This window comes from Geotrypetes seraphini, chromosome 11 (assembly GCF_902459505.1).
Source record: "Geotrypetes seraphini chromosome 11, aGeoSer1.1, whole genome shotgun sequence".
Classification (NCBI taxonomy): Eukaryota; Metazoa; Chordata; class Amphibia; order Gymnophiona; family Dermophiidae; genus Geotrypetes; species Geotrypetes seraphini.
Window position 1 is genome coordinate 123,729,080 of NC_047094.1, and position 19,585 is coordinate 123,748,664.

Below are 19,585 nucleotides of genomic sequence, written 5' to 3' on the forward strand. Positions count from 1 at the left end.
AAAAACTACTACCTGCTCAAGAGGAGGCGGTAGCGGCTAGCGCGTGTGGCATTTTAGCATGCGCTATTCCGCGCGTTAAGGCCCTAACGCACCTTTGTAAAAGGAGCCCTTAGTGTCCTCAATGCCCTTGCATAGGCCCTAAGAAAAGACAACTTGTTTTTCTTAAGAAAATACTTTTCAGTTTGAGAAGATAAATCTCTTTCCTTTCCTTGACATAAATGATGTATTGACATGAAGTTACTTATAGAAACTTGAGCCATCATCGATGACAATATAGCCCTGAAAATGTCCATCTTTTAGGAACTGCACTACTGCCTGAATGAAATGCGTCATGATGAAAAACAGATAGGTAAAGAAATGGTATGTAAGGGACAGTATAGATTAAGGGGTCCTTTTACAAAGGCGCAGTAGCGGTTTAACGTGCGGGATACCGTGCGTTAAACCGCCTGCTGTGCTAGTATCTAACGCGTTCATTGATTTTAGGCTGCCGTGGGGGTTAGCGCGTGATGAAATGTCTGACACGCCTTGATAAATGAAGCCCTAAGTGGGAAGGTGAAGTCTTTACTTACTATATCTGTGGCCAGCTCAATGAAGAGGATAGTGATGCACCCCAGAGGTAGAGGGACACTTGCTGTGATGTAGATAAGATAGGGAGCCAGCTCTGGAATGTTCTTGGTCAACGTGTATGCAATGGACTTCTTAAGGTTATCAAAGATCAGCCGACCTGAGAATTCCAGAAGAATGAGTAAAAACAACAGAAAATGGATTATTTTTCAAAGCTCTATACCTGGGGTGTCAAAGTCCCTCCTCGAGGGCCGCAATCCAGTCGGGTTTTCAGGATTTCCTCAATGAATGTGCATGAGATCTATTAGCATACAATGAAAGTAGTGCATGCAAATAGATCTCATGCATATTCATTGGGGAAATCCTGAAAACCCGACTGGATTGCGGCCCTCGAGGAGGGACTTTGACATCCCTGCTCTATACAGTGAAACTTGTCTAACTAGGAGATTATGTGATCAGAGCCATTACCTCAGGGAGCTCTTAAATGTTTTTGGTTCCTGTACCCTTTTAACTGATCGATAAAAACCTTGCACCTCTTCCTAAATCACATGTCCACTACTGCCAGTACCACTAAACATGTTAAAATGACACTAGTACCCAATTATACTACTAATAACTATCTTCACTCAGTCAGGAAAGTTTCAATAAATTTCCTCAGATTGCTTCTCTGCACCCCATTTCACATCTTCCCACATATTGAAGTGAAGACTTAGCCTAATGGTTGGTGCAGAGGTCTGAGAACTGGGGAGGAGGGGGGTTACGAGATTTGATTCTCACTACAGCTCCTTGTGACCTTGGCCAAATCACTTATCCCTCCGTTGCCCCAGGTACAAAACTTAGATTGAGAGCTCTTTAGAGACAGAGAAAATACCTACTAGAGAATGACACGGGGAAAAAATCTGTCCCCGTCACCGCTCCGTCACCGGCCCACCATCCTCTGCACCGCCCCATCACCGCCGATCCCTTCACTGCCCCGTCACCGTCACCGCCATCCCTTTCACCGCCCCGTCACCGTCCCCGCTGCATCCATATAAGCCTTTTTCCTTTCACTCCCTCCTTCCAATTTGAGCCGGGAACACTAGCGATCGCACGGTCCCCGCAGCCACTACCTGCCTGCCCCATCGATCCTAGTGTTTAGCCAGCTCTCTCCCTTCTCCTCACCTTGGTTTGTGGGTTTTCTTTTTCGGCAACCTGCGCGCTTTCCCAGGGAGCCACACACGCGCAGCTGCTCAGTGTTCGATCTTCTGCTCTGCTGCAACTTCCTGTTTCCGGTTGCGTCAGAGCAGAAGATCGAGGCTGAGCAGCGGCGGGTGTGCGCGGCTCTCTGGTAGCGTGCGGGTCGCCGAGGAGGAGGATCTGCGGACTGGGGTGAGGAGAGGGGAGAGAGCTGGCTGGACACTGGAATCGATTGGGCGGGCGGGTGTGAGCTGCGGGGACTGCGCGATCCTTCATGCCTCACTGCGGGGGACAAGACCATTCACCGCCCCGCGGGCGGTGAATGGCCTTGTCCCCGTCGCCGCAGCGACTGCTAGTTTTCTTCCCCGTTTTCGGCGGGTGACCCGCGGCTAAAATGCGGTGGCCACGGGTAAACCGCCACCGTGTCATTCTCTAATACCTACATTGTACCATAGAAAAGCAAGGTCATCAAGAATCTCATAGATGCAATAGGCAAAACCAGAAATAGCTCAGCTCATCCAGATTTATAGATATTGCCATATAGAATGGTATCTGATTGGTTCGTGCAGTATACACAATGTTATCTGTCACATTAGTACCAATATAAACCAATCAGATACTAGTGTGTGGAAAAGAATTGATGGCTTTTCACAAACATGGATGCTACTAGAAGTGCGTGATGAGTTTCGTTGTGGCTGGATTTCTGATATGGCATTTCCTAGATTGTATATTGACCTTGCTCGACTCCTGTTACAATTGATGCAAAGTTGTCATCCAGAAGAATCATGTCTGCTGCATTCTTGGCTGCATCAGAACCTGCAATGCCCATAGCCACACCAATATCAGCTTTCTTCAGTGCAGGAGAGTCATTCACACCATCCCCAGTCACAGCCACGATTGCACCCTGTTGGAATAGCATGGAAAACTTGAGTAGGGTGTTTACATGATTGTGCAGAGAAATATGCCCTAATCCCTGAAGGCAAATTCTGAGCTCTGAGCACCAATGTTAGTTGTTTAAAGATGGAGCTAATTTCTTAACCTTGGCACAACAGAAGTTGTGGGTCAGTAATATATTGATTATTGTTTGCTTTTCTTTGCAAAGGCTATAAACCATTCAAAACACATCAGTCAAAATATTTTCACAAGCTCACAAATGCATTATTACCCCTCTGTTTGTTGCTACCAATCTCCTGTAAGCTGCAATTTATGATGTTGATCCAGCATATTTTCTATATTAGCATTCCTTGTATCTGGCACAATCATTCTGTACAAGCCCCTTGGCCCCTAAGTTCATCTCAAGGATTGTCCTGCCCCCACCCCCTTTTTGCACTTAGAAATCACTTGAATATCCTTTTCATACATTGCACTTCTCTGAAACAGATTGCTAAATGATCATAGGTATCAATCCTCCTATTTATACAAAGCAGGATATAAAATTTTAATACATGAAATAAGAACATAACAACATAAGAATAGCCTTAGTGGGTCAGACCAATGGGCCATCAAGCCTAGTAGCCCGTTCTCACGGTGGCCAATCCAGGTCACTACTACCTGGCCAAAATCCAGGGAGTAGCAATATTCCATGCTACCGATCCAGGGCAAGCAGTGGCTTCCCCCATATCTTTCTCAATAACAGACTATGGATTTTTCCTCCAGGAACTTGTCCAAACCTTTCTTAAAACCAGCTACGCTATCTGCTCTTACCACACCCTCTGGCAATGCGTTCCAGAGCTTAACTATTCTCTGAGTGAAAAAAATTTCCTCCTATTGGTTTTAAAATTATTTCCTTGTAACTTCATCGAGGATGCGGTATATAAACTTAAGGTTTAGTTTAGTTTAGAGTGTCCCCTGGACTTTGCAATTTTTGAAATTTCCAAGGCCAGATTGAGCAAATGGCTATTCTCTGAGGCGTGTTACAGTTAGTGTCCTGTCTCTGTGCTCATGTTCTTTGTTTGTGTCTCTGAGGTTGATGGCTTCAGCCCTGTGGAGATAATCGTAATCAAAAAACACAGACGTCCAAAAAGCATCCTAAATCGGCACTTGGCTGTCCTAATTGCCAGGACATCCACGTGTTAATAATCAAAACTGTCTTTCTGTATATCTAGCAAGGTGTTCCAGCCTCTGTACTCTACAGAATGACAAGGGAAAAATAAATTGTCCCTGTCCCCGTGAGCTCATCCTTATCCCCGCCCCCAACCCTGTGAGCTCGGTCCCTGTCCCTACCCCTACCCCATCCCTGCAAATTATCTGATCCTATCCGTAGAAGCCTCAAATAGTTTTAAACTGAACTTATTTTATTAAAATATAAAAAGAAACAATATTCTGTACAATTGTCATTTTATAAATCATAAATAATACAGAGCAAGGATCAGCAAAACTCCTGACTCCCCTCTCTTCCCTTTCACAAATATTGTCTCCACTACTGAGAAAACTGAAGTCAAATTACTACAGAATGCTACATAGAAAAATCAAGCTAACAGAATGCTTTAGTCACACATGGCAGGAATAGTGTTAGGGGTGTACAACTAGGGCAACTACTCCCTGGTCAGAGAGAGTCCTAAGCTAGCTGGAAGCTAAAGAAGCACAGCCTGGGCTTTGCAGTCCACAGTTATGTCTAACACCAGCTCTAGCAGGATGCATATTTCAAATCTGATATATTCTAATCACAAAATAGAAAATCATTTTTTTCTATCTTATGTTGCCTGGTCATTTTACTCTTTACATCACATTGGTCTCAGGCTCTGGTTTCCGTTTCCATCTGTCTACTCTTACTTGCCAGGGTCTCCTGAATATTTAACATGTCTTCTTTCTCTGTATATGTTTTTCCCCCATGTTCAGCAAGCATCCCCCTTCTCTATCTCCTAAATTTCCCTTTCTAGTACTTCCCCTGTACCCATCTCCCTGCCTTCATCATCTCGCCATTCTATGATCTCCTCCTCCTGTGTACAGTATCACTCCTCTATATCCCTATGCCCTGCCTGTCTAGCATCTTCCTTCTGCGTTCTTATTCTCCACCATGTCTAGCAATCTTCTCTCTGTGTTCATATAGCCTAACATATCTAGCATTACCCCTCTGTGTCCATATACCACCCCCATGCAGATGCAAAATTCCTCTTTTTGTTCTTGTGCCTATGCTCCCATTTATGCCCATCTTCCCTCTTTTTGTATATCTCCCTATGTCCAGCTTCTCCCCTCTCTTATTCCCCTTACTCCTGGCTGGAAGTTACATCAGAAAGAGGGACTCAGCAGCTAGAAAGTTCCAGTTGGAGCAGCCCTGCTTGCAGGAAGCTTAGGCTGGTAGGCCCACCCCAGGAGGTGTGAAGGTGCCAACCCAGGACAGTCGCACTTGTAGTTTTGTTGTTTTTTTGCCACTGGCCATTGGGAGGGAGGGTGCAAGGGTGGGGGATCTTGGGCCAACAATAGGGAGGGAGGGAGGGAGCTGCTGGACTCATGAGGGAGGGGGGGCTGCTGCTGCACCCACAATCATGAGAGGGAGCTGCTGAATACGCGATCACACCAAGGGGTTGGAAGTGAGGCAATTCGTGGCAGATACTTTACTGCGGGGACAAGGCCATTCACCACTCCACAGGACGATGAATGGCTTTGTTCCCATACCCATGGTAATCAGTCTTTTCCCCCCCTCCCATTCCTGTGGGTTACCCGCGGCTACCCGCAGCTAGCCACTGGTTAGAGTCACCATGTTATTCTCTACTCTGTACGTTCAGGCACTGGATGGGCATGGTGGAGGCGTGATATGGGCAGGCTTTGGGCGGTCTCAAGACCAGGTTTGACATGGATGTCTTGCAGAAATAATGAAAAATTTTGCAAGACATCCTGGACGGAACTTATATGTTTGGAACTAGACCTGTTTTAGTAGGGTCTAAGTGCCACAAAGGTGCCCAAACTGACCAGATGACCACTGCATGCATCAAGGTAAGACATCCCCATACTCCCCCAGTGCTCACAGACCCCCTTCTATCACACAAAAATGAGAACAAACAGGTACATACCTGTCTCAAAAATAGCAGTATCTGGTATGGGGAAGCCTAGTAGAGCTGTACAAAGGTGTCTTAAGTAGCCTGGTGGATAGGCTAATGGTAGAACGTGTAAGCCTACCCAAACCCTGCTATACTGCCATATAGGTATCATCTGCAGCCATAAGTGTTATTGGGGTGGTACACAGGAAGGCATAGTAGGTTTGGGAGGGAGGGTTAGGGGGCTCACCCTAAACTATAAGGGGGATATAGTGAGATATACAGCTGATACCCTTTATGTGAAGTTCACAGCAGTGCCCTCTAAGGTGTCCCATTGCTCTGTTGGGATGTCTATGTGGCCAGTCAGGGTTAGGACATTTTCAACCTGGATATTTTTCTGATCAAAAATTGGATATAAAGTTAGACGTTCTAGTGGCCTAGACATCTAAGTAGACAATTAAAAAAAAAAAAAAAAAAAAATTATATTTGGACATCTAGCAGTTTGCCATTTGAAAATGGTCATTTTTGTACCTCTAACTTTGTTGTTTGTTTTTTTAATTCTTTATTCATTTTTAAGCTTTCATCAAGTGTACAAAATTCATATTAACAATATTAAATAGACCACTTGAACATCTTATCAGTATACTTTATAAATATAAAAGCAACCCTCCCCCACCCTCCCTCTAATTGTAAGATCATAAACCCTCCAATAGAAACCCTCCCCCCTCCCAACACTAAGTGGTGTATAATTAATAGAAAAATGGCATTTAATCATGACAAAAAGATGTTAATGGCTCCCATATTTTTATAAAATTTTTATAATTTCCATTCTGTACCGCCAGTGATCTTTCCATTCTATATAGGTGACACAACAAATTCCACCAGAAATTAAAATTAAGTCTACTATGGTCTTTCCAGTTATTAGTAATATGTTGGATGGCAACTCCTGTCATGATCAATAAAAGTTTATTGTTACACGATGATATCTGACTCTTTTTTCTCATAGACATTCCAAATATCACAGTATCATAAGATAATGTAATGTAATTTATTTCTTATATACCGCTACATCCGTTAGGTTCTAAGCGGTTTGGAGAAAATATACATTAAGATTATAAATGAGAAGTAAGAAGGTACTTAAAAAATTCCCTTACTGTCCCGAAGGCTCACAATCTAACTAAAGTACCTGGAAATTAATAAAGAAGAGAAAATAAAGATGGTTGAAAAAAGAAAAATTCTATGTGAACTTATAGGATGGAAATTAAACTGACAGTGAAGAACTGTATGAAAAATACATATGGAATGCAGTTAGAGAGGGTAGGTTACAATCTATTTATGGTATTTGTTTAATTGGAAGGTGTTAAGGTGGGTAATTTGGGGGAAGGTTATCTGAAGGTAGGTGAATCTTCTGGAGGTAAAAGAGGAGGGGTTAAGATATTTGGATGAATTTTTAGAAAATGCTACATGATTTTCCAATAAACAATTTATTTGATCCCAGATTGAATTCCAAAAGGCTAAGATATGGGGACAGTAATACAAAAGATGATCCAAAGTCCCTACATCCAGATTACAATGCCAGCATCTATTAGACAAGAAACTGTTTAATTTTTGTAATCTAACTGGGGTCCAAAAAGCTCTATGTAAAAGAAAAAACCAAGTTTGCCTCATAGATTGTACATCTTATTCTCCAAGACCAAATATGTGGCCATTGAGATGCTGAAATCTGATGCTTAATCTCAATGCTCCAAATATCCCTAAGACCATTTTTAGGCTTTTTTTTAACCAGATCACTAATAGTTTTATACCACTGCGCGGCCTGGTGACCGAGAAAGTCTGCCTGAAAACATAAAATTTTCATACTTTATTGGGTAGTAAGAGTTTTCCATTCAGGGAACCCTGCCTCAATGGCTTGCTTCAATTGCAACCAACGAAAACATTGTGATTTATGAAGCCCAAATTTATGCTGCAATTGTGTAAACTCAAGCAGTTTACCATTAGAAAGTTCGTATTCCTGCAATTATCCAATGCTTCCAGACGACCTTGAATCCGCCAATTTGAATCTTGGAGCTTAGCCAAATGGTTTGATTTGTTGATTTGTTAATAGGAATAGCTGTTAAGTTACTGACAAATCGTAAGGTTTTCCAAGTATCCATTAAAATTCTATTTTCTTTATATAATCTGGGCATCTTGATACTGAGAACATGAGAAAGATGTAAAGGAAACATGAGTTGCCATTCCAAATATAACCAATCAGGAGTGTACCTCTAACTTTGGATGTTCAGCTGGAAATGTCCAAGTTGGACATAGGGCTCCTTTTACTGTAATGTAATGTAATTTATTTCTTATATACCGCTACATCCGTTAGGTTCTAAGCGGTTTACAGAAAATATACATTAAGATTAGAAATAAGCTGCAATAGCGTTTTTAGCGCACGCAGAATTTTTGTGTGCGCTAAACCCACGCTACGCGGCTAGAACTAATGCCAGCTAAGGGGTGCTAGCAGTTTGGGCACATGCTTAACGCTAATGTCCATTATATTCATGGCATCCAAGTCATCAAAGTTTTCAATATACTAAACAATAATCAGTACTGAACACAACCACCTTTTGCAGCCCACCCCAAAACCAATGCCCCTAGGAGTATCCAGTCCCACCCTCCCTACAGACTAGACCCAACCCAGTACTTTTTTTGTTTATAAATCATCCCCCCTACCCCCGTACTTTAAAATCATCCCCCCAGTACCTTTTAAAATCATCCCTGTGCCCCCAGTACTTTTAAATCATCCCCCCTGTACCTGATGTATCCCTCCCTTGCTAGCGGCATACAGGTCAGGAGCACAGATGTCATGCACAAGCTTTCCATGCTCCCACCTGGCCCCGTGCCATTTTCTAAATGGCTGCCATCAGTTCTCACGAGTCCCGTGAGAACTGATGCTAGCCAGAATTTGCCTACAGTGAACGCCTGAGAATGCATGTTCTCCTGTATTATGCAAAATATAACAAAAGCAGATACAAACCTCCAAAACTGATATATTCCAAACACTACATTACAAATTAAGAAATACAAATATAAATAAAGCAAAAAAGTGTAAAATAAAGACTAACTTAAAACATTTTTCAATTAGCTCTCAGCGGCCAAAACCTCCTTCCTCAGGTAAAGACAGTATGCTGCTATTACGTATAGTATCCTGTCCTTCCTGACCTGAAAAAGGAGATTCTGGTTTTTGATAGTTAGTCAAAAATGTATTAAAATTGCTCCAGTGAAAAGATATCTTAATTCCATGTTCTATTTATATTTATTAACCTTTATAAATATGGTACCACATTATTTTATCCTAAGATAAAAAAGAAATTTATTTTTTCTACCCTTGTTTTCTGGCCATTTATTTCTTTGGTTTCTGCTTTCATCCATCTCAAATCTCTTTCCATTTCCTGTCTGACAGTTTTTTCCCTCCTCCTTTTTCTTTAGACTTTCTTCAATTTATTTTTCTGCCTCTATGTCCAGATTTACATAATTCATTCTTACTACCTAGTCTTCAAGTTTCCTCCTTTTACTGGGTCTACCTGCAGCTTTCCATCTCTTTCCTGCATCCTGGTTCTTCTATTTTATATCCCCTTATCCTCAGGCTTTCATTAACTCTGTCCTTTTTCTCTCCCCCTTCTATACAGTGTGCCCCCTTCTATACAGTGTATGCCCCCATAACTACCATTTCTTTTTCCTTCCATCATCATCTCCCGCATCTCTGTCTCCCTACCCCAAACATCTGCTTCATTATCTCCCCTCTTTCATCCAGCATCTGCCCCTTCTATACAGCATCTGCCCCCCTTTCCATTTTGCGCCTCCTCACTCTCTCTACCTTTCCATCAGTATCTCAATCTTCTTTCTCTTCTCCCACTTCCATACAGAGCCTAACCCCTCTTTCCTTTATTTCTGTCTCCCCTTTCACTTCCCCCTTCCATAATTTCTCTCTATCTCCCCTATCTCCCCTTCCATCAATATTTTCCTCCTCTCTGTATCTTTTCCCTTCCATACAATGTCTGCCCCTCTCCTCCTCACCTTTCCATCTAGCATCTCCATTTCACTTCCCCCTTCCATCATCTCTCTCCTCTCTAGCCCCCTCCCCAACATCTGCCCTCTCTCTTCCCTATTCTATCCAGAATCTTTCTTTTCCTCACTTCTATAAAGCACCTACCCCCTCTATATCTGTCTCCCCTTCCATCCAGCATCGGTCACATCTCTGTCTCTCCCTCCACTTCCACACAGTGTCTGTCCCCTCTCTCCTTTCACTTTCCCTCTGCCATCATCTCCCACCTCTGTATCTTCCCCATCTGCCGTCTTTCTCTCCCCTCTTCCATATGTCTTATGTTTACCACCTTCTATAAGCTTCTGCCCCTCTCTCCCTTTCCCTCCGTATCTTTTTATGTTTCTCTCCCCTCTTTCCATACAGCATCAGCCCCCTCTCTCTTTCCATCTAACATCTTCCTTTCTCTCTCCTCTTCCCCCTTTCATCACCCCTCCCTCCTGTCTCTTCTTCTTCCCACCTGACATTCTGGCTGCTGCTGCAGCTGCTTCTTCTGCCACATACCAAAAGCAGCACTTCCCCACCTCCCACCCACCGCCACTGCTGCTGCGGCTGCTTCTTCTCCTCTAAACAAGTGGAGGCAAAACAGCCTGCCTCACTCTCCCATGGGGCCGCGCTTACAGCCTCAGTACGCACAGCTGCTGGTCACATCCCTCCGATGTCCTCTTTCTGTTCTGGGGCACATCTGCCTGCACAGCATACAGAGGCTACCGGTGTGGCCCTGTGGGAAAGTAAAGCCACTGCTGCTGTTTGTTTGGAGAAGCAGCAGCAGTTGGGATGGTTGCAGGAGGGAGATGAGGCAGTGCTGCTCATGGGTGTGCAGCAATCCAGAACTGCTGCACAAAGTACTGAAAAGAGGTGTGCAGCTGCACAATTTAAAAGGAACATTGGTGCTGAAGCAATTGTGATAGAAAGTATGTCTGATTAGTTCCATGGCCACTAAAAACTGGTGAGGTCCCACATACAGTGGCAGATGAGAAGAGGTGTGCATATGCAGTTGAGCAAACTCAAAAGCACTGTCTTTAGGGTTGAAGAAAGTTCCCACACTGTTCCATTGGATGATGTCAGTCCCGTGTTAGGATTTCTCTATCCTGCTTGTTCTTGGAGAATGTACTCTTCAACACAAGTATGGGATAATCTGAATAATGCTGGTAAAAATCTAGTCAGACTGCCTTGACATTGTGCTGCAGGTACAACCCATACAAGACGAGCATAGAAAAAGTAGCCTACACTGCAGGTGCAAGAAACCCCAGCAACCTTCCAAGGTGGACTTGATGACCAATGTTGGTCTTTCTCTGCCGCCATTTACTATGTTACTGTATGTAATATCCAAGCGAAATATGCAGTCTGGGAATGTGCAGATGGAAACAGAGGACACACTGTGACATTTTTGATGATGAAAAAAAACGTCTTCAGATTGTTCAAAATACAGCCATTACACTTATAACAAGCATAAAGAAGTGTGATCACGTAACTCCCCTTTTACAAAAAGCACATTGATTCCCGGTCACCCATAGAATCTCCTTCAAGATCATATTATTAACATTCAAAAACCAATTATCTAAAGAGCCCCAATTTATACATAATCGTCTAATTCCTTACACCCCAGCACATATACTGCACTCAATGGACCAACATCTATTGACGGTCCCATCATTAAAGATTATAGATACACATCGACAAAATATTTTTTCGGTATTTGCCCCTCAGACCTGGAATGCCCTCCCATTATATCTAAGGGATGATAAGAACATAGATCATTTTAAAAGTAAACTTAAATGCTTTCTTTTTAAGGATGCCTACAACTGCTAAATTACCTTAGCTACTTTTTAACTGACCTTTTTTTTTTTCCTTCTCTCTCTTTTTCTCCCCTCATTCCTACTGTATTTACTTTATTTGTTTCTTTCCTTATAAAGATTGTATTTCTCCCTTTTTTGACCTATTGTACCGGTTCGTTATGTCCCTCTGTTATTAGTACATATCTATCTTATGTTTAACTGTACCATTATTGGATTGTTATTTGCTTAGTAAACCCAGATAAGCGATTTTATCAAACTTTATTAAACTTGAAACTTGATGAAAAAGGGTGAACTGCACACCAATGGCAATTCTTTTTATAATTATCAACCTGACTCACTTGCTGCTGGGTATTTTAGTTTAGGATGAGAGCTAGCAAACCAACATTAATGATGGTTAGGCAACTGGTTGAAAAATGTTTAAAAATGAAGTTTTCTATGGACCAGAAATGGGAAAGAGATATGCCTATAATATGAACCATGGCTTATAATGGGAAAGAGATATGCTTATAATATGAACCATGGCTGATTCTCAACCAATATGACTTGAGCTGAATCAGAAATCACAGGGTCAAACAGGTTCTGATTCAGTTCAGTTCAAGTCACATCAACAATCAAGTCTAGTAGGACTTGTACAAAATTCTCAACTTTTGATTAAGCTTCCTGAGATGTGACAAAGGTAGTTCTAACTACATTCAGTTTACTATTACATGTTGCAGATTAAATATGCTCCCAAATCCTCCTGTTCACTCTCAACCCTTCCTCCTACTTGGTGAAGCTGATATTTTTGAGCAAAACATAGTGATGTGTGATATAGGTCTCACCAACTTCTGGCAGCTCTCTACGATGATCAGTTTCTGCTGTGGAGATGTCCTTGCAAACACCATCTCTGGGTGCATTTTCAAGGTTTCCACAAGCTCCTCAGAAGTCATGTCTTTGAGTTGGCCACCATTGATAACACAGGCACGAGCATCCCTAGGGAAGAACAGTGAATGATAGTAGGATAAGAAACTGATATGGGACAACAATGGCCTATTTTAAAGGACTGTGATTGGTATTTTAGAAAGGAAATCCTGGTTTCTTGTTGGTTTGACAATAAAAAGAAAAAAGTGTTTGAACACCAACAAAGTCTCCTTTCCTATCAGGCATGTTTGTCTGAATAAAGTTGATGAAGGTATTGATGTTTCCGAGAAAGGGGGATGGAGCACTCCCCCCCATGTGTATGACACCCTTTGTTTGATACACCTGAGAGAATTAGCAAAGAAATAGAAAAGGATACTGGGGAAGGTGAGGGAGAGAGATAGAAAGCATATTATGGTACAATACTAAAATGCTTTAATTCAAAGACTGCTTTAGTTTAGAGATTGGACCCAACATGCTGAGTGCAGGCTTTTCAGTAATCAGTGACGCAAAGAGAAGTATTTGATACTGGTCAAGGTCTAACGTCTGGAAATCAAGACCCTGAGGATGTGGCAGTCATAACATAACAGTAGGCTATAGTTCAAAGTCATAAACAATTTATAAATAACAGAAACACAGACTAGTGGTCAAACTGACCTGATAATATCTACCTGTTCCCTTGACAATGCTTGGGAAGCAAAACTTATCTGTTTATTTGAACTAACATATTTTACTCTTACCAAGTTAGGGAAAATATTGATGATCTTATAGTTATGAGAAACCATGTGATTGTAATTAACTAAAGTACATTGCTGAAGTATGCAATTTGTAATTGGATGATATTTTTTTTAGCTTGTAATTTGATTGGAGATTCATGTTTATTAATGAATGGGAAGATATCAGGGTATCAATAAAAGGGGTAATCCCCAGGGTCTGGTGTGGCTCTTAGTTGGAACACTGCCATTTAGCAGCTTCCTAAGAGCTCCCAATAAGGCCTTATTCGATTTGAACATATCTGTGTGTGTCTCCTGTTCCAAACAAAACCATTATGTGAAATGTCAATAGAATAGAAGAGAAATATATATATATATATATATATATGCCACTAAGTTCGTAATATAGAAATGAAGGTGTAAACTCTTCTAATTTTGTTAACAGAAGGGCTTGCACTTCATATGGTGAGTTCAAGGCTGTCATGTCATTCTACAGGGGTGGATTTCACCTCAACAATTCACTGATTATGATTTCAAGATATTGATATAAGCCCAATCTATCTATCTATCAAACTCTGACATATTTTCCAGCCAGCTTGTCTTTCTGCTTCTATCTGGCCATTTAGCTTTCTGGCCCTCCTGTCTCATACAATTAGCCAGTCCCTCTGTCTCCCTCCAGTCCCTCAAAAGCATGTGCTCATTGCAAGGTACTCATATTTAAGAGCAGACAGCCGTTCCTCTTTTCCAGAACTATAAAAGCAGGCCCCAACAGACCAATGGTATGGACAGTCTAAGCATACTATTTATAGAGAGATATGGATATTTCTTCCATTATAGAAATTACTAAAACCAAGATTATGGCTATGATAAATGATCTGTGATGGATTAATATAATAAGACTAGCCCCCTGGGACCAGGAGTGGTAAAGTAGGACGTGAATAATTATTATGGACTTATGACTGATAAGCAATGGATCTAAAATAATCCTATCCTGTAAGATCATAGGTGTTGAGACAGTGGTCTGATATAAAGAGAAAATCCTGCAGAAGGATGACCGATAACCACCGGAACTGGAATAGGTCATATGGATTTATAGATTCCTACAGCCCCATGAAAGAAATATGGAGAATTTTGGACGTCTGAGTAACTTCTGTTTTAAAAAATGGTTATGTAATGGAACTTCATGTTTCTAGTAATAGCATTGCTGATTTTCTACCACCCTGGGGGACATAACTCTTCTCCTCACCGCTTGTTGACTTGCTCCACAGGGATGCGCAGCCGGGCAGCAATGTCTTCTACTGTCTCGCTTCCCTCTGAAATGATTCCAACACTTGCTGCTATTGCTTTTGCTGTGATCGGATGGTCTCCAGTGACCATGATCACCTGAAATTTTGGGGAGAAAACACTTAATGAAAGCAATCAGGAAGTACCATGTGATGACATATTCATAATATGGTTTTTCCTATTTTACTTCTACATCTGTGTCCTACATATACTAATTATCTCTATACTAGACATACATAGTGCTGTTCACTTTCTCTGTCATAAGAACATAAGAATTGCCGCTGCTGGGTCAGATCAGTGGTCCATCGTGCCCAGCAGTCCGCTCATGCGGCAGCCCTTAGGTCAAACACCAGTGCCCTAACTGAGTCTAGCCTTACCTGCATACGTTCTGGTTCAGCAGTAACTTGTCTAACTTTGTCTTGAATCCCTGGAGGGTGTTTTCCCCTATAGCAGCCTCCAGAAGAGCATTCCAGTTTTCTACCAGCCTCTGGGTGAAGAAGAACTTCCTTACTTTTGTACGGAATCTATCCCTTTTTAACTCTAGAGAGTGCCCTCTCGTTCTATATACCTTGGAGAGAGTGGACAACCTGTCTTTATCTACTAAGTCTATTCCCTTCGTTATCTTGAATGTTTTGATCATGTCCTCTCTCAGTCTCCTCTTTTCAAGGGAGAAAAGGCCCAGTTTCTCTAATCTCTCACTGTACGGCTACTCTTCCAGCCCTTTAACCATTTTAGTAGATGAGGCAATTTGCCCAGGGTCACAACGAGCTAAAGTAGGAACTAAACCTTGTTTCCCAGGATCTCAGTCTACTGCACTAACAATTGGGCTACTCCTCTACTCAGAAGGTGAGTGACTCAACAGTTCTTCACTGGTAGAGCATGTGAAAATCCCCCCTTCTCCCCCCCCAGTACAGAGAGGAAGAACTGAAGCACTACTGTGTCCTCATAATAAACCTGCATAAACCAACTGCTTTCACTGAAAGGATTCTAAACTTCTGTCCTTAATATCTTCATCTTCTCTTGCTCAATGGCTTTGGTTCACTTAGTGAGCTATGGTTTGTATTATATTGACTCCAAGTAGCCTTGACTAGCCCTAATTGCAGATAAATATTTTCCAAAGGTAACATAGAGGTTCTTTTAAATTTATTATACCCGGATTCCAGCTGTCCGACATTTCATGACAGCATCTGGCACAGTGGCTCTTGGAGGGTCAATCATGGAGATTAAACCAGCAAAGCAGAGGCCACTGGTAGGGAAGTTCATCTCCTCTATGTCAAAGTTGTAACCACGGGGGTACTCCTTCGCATTCAGGTACAGGTGGCAGAAACCTGGAGCAGGGATATAGAGCCAATGAAACATAGCATCCAGCTTCACACAGCTGAGTTGGCAATGGAAGCAAAGAATTATGGCACATGTCTGTAAAACTCGTTCTGTCTCTGTCCTCAATTAAGTACCTCCCAGACTAGAAATGCATAATCCCAGTGTTTGACTGCCACAAACAGTTTGGCTTTCAAGATTTCCATAATGAATATTCTCAGAATATATATGCATAGGAAGGCATTTTTGATAGTGCGTCTAAGTCTGGCTTTGGATATTTCCCGCAAGACGTCCAAAAGTTGGGGAGGGGAAATGTCCATTTTCGAAACCGCTAGATGTCCAAAAATTTTTTTTAATGAAAATTGCCCACATAGACATCTTGGCTACCTTCTACCTTTCATTTGTCCCATCTATTTATTACCAAGTAGTTCGGAGTCTGAGTTGGATAATGATTCAGACTTTGATGCAGAAAATGTAGTGGGCAGTAGTGATAATTACGATTGGAACCAGCGTAACGTAAAATTTATTACGATAGGAAAAGGTTAAGCACCAAATTTCTGCATCTCAATGGCCACGAATCTGGACTTGAAGGTTGAGAGGTACAATGTCAGCATCTATGAGACAAACTTGGTTTTTCTGTTACATAGAGCATTATGGACCCCTGTTTGTTTACAAAAGTTAGATAGCTCTAAGTCAAATAAATGTTGGCATTGTCATCTCGAAGTAGCGACTTTAGATCATTTATTGTTCTATTGTCCACTCATTTTGGCTTTTTGGAATTCAATATGGGGCCAAATAAATTTCCAACCTTAGGATGCCTAACTTTTTTGGGCATTTTCAACCACAAAAACATCTAAGTTTAAAATGTCCAAATTCAGACCATTTGGATATGGGAGGGGCCAGCATTGTAACAGACTGGCAATACAGACTTTCCAACAGAGCAGTAGGGCACATTAGAGGGCACTGCTGTGAACTTCACATAAAGGGTGATAGAAGTACATCTCACCATAACCCCCTTATAATATATATTGAGCCCTCTGAAACTCCTCTAAAACCTACTAAACTCATCTGCCTACCACCCCAATAACCTTTATGGCTGCAGATGGCACCTATATGGCAATATAGTAGGATTTTGGTGGGCTCACACTTTCTACCATAAATGTAGTGGTTAGAGTGGCTTATAGGCCTGGGTACTCCTCTCTGTGGCTCACTAGTCCACCCACCAGGCTACTTAAGACACTGTGTGATGCTCCACTAGGATTTCCCATACCAGGTGTTACTGTTCTAGAGCCAGGTATGTACTGTTCCGTTCAGAGTTTTGGGGGTGGGAGTGGATTCGTGACTACTGTGGGAATGTGTGTGTGTGGGGTCATTACTTAATGCCTCTAGTGGTCATCTGGTCGGTTGGGGTTCCTTTTTGGCATATAGATGCTTTTAAAACAGATCTAGCTCCAGATGTCTAAGTTCCATCCTGAACTTTCTCAAGGTCGGGGGAACTGGACATTACAGCATAGCTTATTCTAGTATAACCAGCCATTCAAAGTTCCATCCTGGACATCTTAGAAAACTACAGTTTTGTAAAAGGGGGAGGGATTAGTTTGTGATTACATATTCCATACTAGGCGAAGATGTTTTCTGTGTTCTGTGTGTTCGAAAGACATGGTTTTCTGTTAGGATTGACTGTGTAGGATTGATCTGTACTAGTCTGGCTTGTTTAGTTTTACAATGGGTGTATTGATGTTGTACTGTTCACTGCAGTATGTAAGATGCTGCCTCTTCCTAGGTACACTCTTGTGTGACGTGTGGATTGTTACTAAAAATCATGTTTTTCACACAGATGGGGGTGTGTCAAAAAATGATGTGCTCCGGGTGTCACATATGCTAGGTACCCAAATATGACTCAGATATCATGAAAACAAAATGTATAAGATGATAAACACTTTCAATATAGATAAACTGTAGTGTCCTAAGATAAAGTGTAAGGACAGCGTAGGCTACACACCAATTAAAAATGAAGGGAAAAGCCTCAGAATAGGCCCTCCCACCTCCACCGAAGTGGTTTACAATGGTGGTCAAGCGATAACCTCACTGGCAAAAAAACTTCAAAATGTATTGAAAACTTGAGCCTTAAGCTGTGCTTCACTCATAAATAACTGATAGAAGAAAATATTCAACTTATCTTCTGCTGATCGGTAACACCAACGGTGGACAACGTTTCACAAATAAGCTGCCTCAGGGTGTAACCTGACCAATCAGACTTCTGAAAAACACAACTGAACAGAGGGGATGCAGATAAAAAAATCTCTCACCCTCCACATTTCATCCTTATGTGTATATAAAAGAACATACCTCTCAAACAGGGACACCAAACCGTCTCACTCATCTGAAATGGCTTCCACGGGGTGGCTCAGGATTTTAAAACTACTCGTGGTAGGAAGACACCAGCACCGGAAGTGCGTCAATGGTGACGCTGTTGCTGAGACTAAAGATTGATGTCAAAATGACATTTCAACTGTGTACAGTGCAGTCAAAATGGAAAACCAAAAAGTGAAAAACGAAAAACATAGCAAACAATAAAAAGAGTAAATGTGACAAAACATTTTCTTAAAGTGCCATCCAAAAAATAGAAGGTGTATTTGTCTGTAAAGAATAAATTCAATAAGAAAATTGTTTAGTGGATAATAAATTTAAATATGTTTAATAAGTTTAAGAGGTTTAGTAAAAAGCACTCCAGTCCAGTCTCTGGTTCAAACCTACAGGTTTTTTGTTTTTCACTCTTTGGTTTTCCATTTTGACTGCACTGTACACAGTTGAATTATCGTTTTGACATCAATCTTTAGTCTCAGCAACAGCGTCACCAGTGACGCACTTCCGGTGCTGATGCCTTCCTACCACGAGTAGTTTTAAAATCCTGAGCCATTTCAGATGAGTGAGACGGTTTGGCGTCCCTGTTTGAGAGGTATGTTCTTTTATATACACATAAGGATGAAATGTGGAGGGTGAGAGATTTTTTATCTGCATCCCCTCTGTTCTGTTGTGTTTTTCAGAAGTCTGATTGGTCGGGATACACCCTGAGGTAGCTTATTTGTGAAACGTTGTCCACCGTTGGTCTTACCGATCAGCAGAAGATAAGTTGAATATTTTCTGTATTGTGGATTTTAGCCACGGTGGTAACAGCTCTGACACTCATAGAATTCTGGGCATCAGAGCTGCTACCACCACGACTGACGCTAAAAAACGCTCCACAGTTTTGTAAAAGGGGGGATAAAATAGAAATATATAGACAAAGTTAAATTGAACCAGTAAAAAGCTGGACTCTGCATACAGTGCACCACAGAAACAGTGACACATGTCTCCTAAAGCAATAAATAAATAGAAAATTTTTTTCTACCTTTGACTTCTGTGGTTTCTGCTTTCCTCATCTTCTTGTAACTCTCTTCCTTCCATCCACTGTCTGCCATCTTTCTTCCCCCATATGGCATCTTCTCTCCTTCTATGCCCCTTCCAGAAACTGTATGCCTCCCCCTTCCATCTCTCCTTTCACCCCCATTGGTCTGGCATCTCTCTCCTCTCCTTCCCTCTCCCACACCTCTCCTCTGCAATCCCTTTCCCTCATTTTCCTTTTCAATTTATTTTCTGCATCTGTCTAGATTATGTTCTTACTACCCTCTCATCAATGTCCTTTTTTACTGTCTACGTAAAGCTTGCCACCTCTTTCCCTCACCCCTCCAGTGTTTCCCTAACTCAATCCTTTTCTCCCCATCATGTGCCCTCCTTTTA

General features: G+C 41.8%; 1 protein-coding gene across 1 annotated transcript in view; it reads right to left on the minus strand.

Annotated features, from left to right (window-relative positions):
* ATP4A (ATPase H+/K+ transporting subunit alpha) overlaps positions 1-19,585 on the minus strand; it is a 160,848-nt gene that overhangs the window by 33,405 nt on the left and 107,858 nt on the right. Inside the window, exons 14-18 of the mRNA XM_033914374.1 lie at positions 15,641-15,816; positions 14,451-14,587; positions 12,416-12,566; positions 2,476-2,644; positions 570-724 (exon numbers count right to left, since the gene is read on the minus strand). Coding sequence (XP_033770265.1) covers positions 570-724; positions 2,476-2,644; positions 12,416-12,566; positions 14,451-14,587; positions 15,641-15,816 — 788 coding nt within the window. The remainder of the gene's footprint in view (positions 1-569; positions 725-2,475; positions 2,645-12,415; positions 12,567-14,450; positions 14,588-15,640; positions 15,817-19,585) is intronic.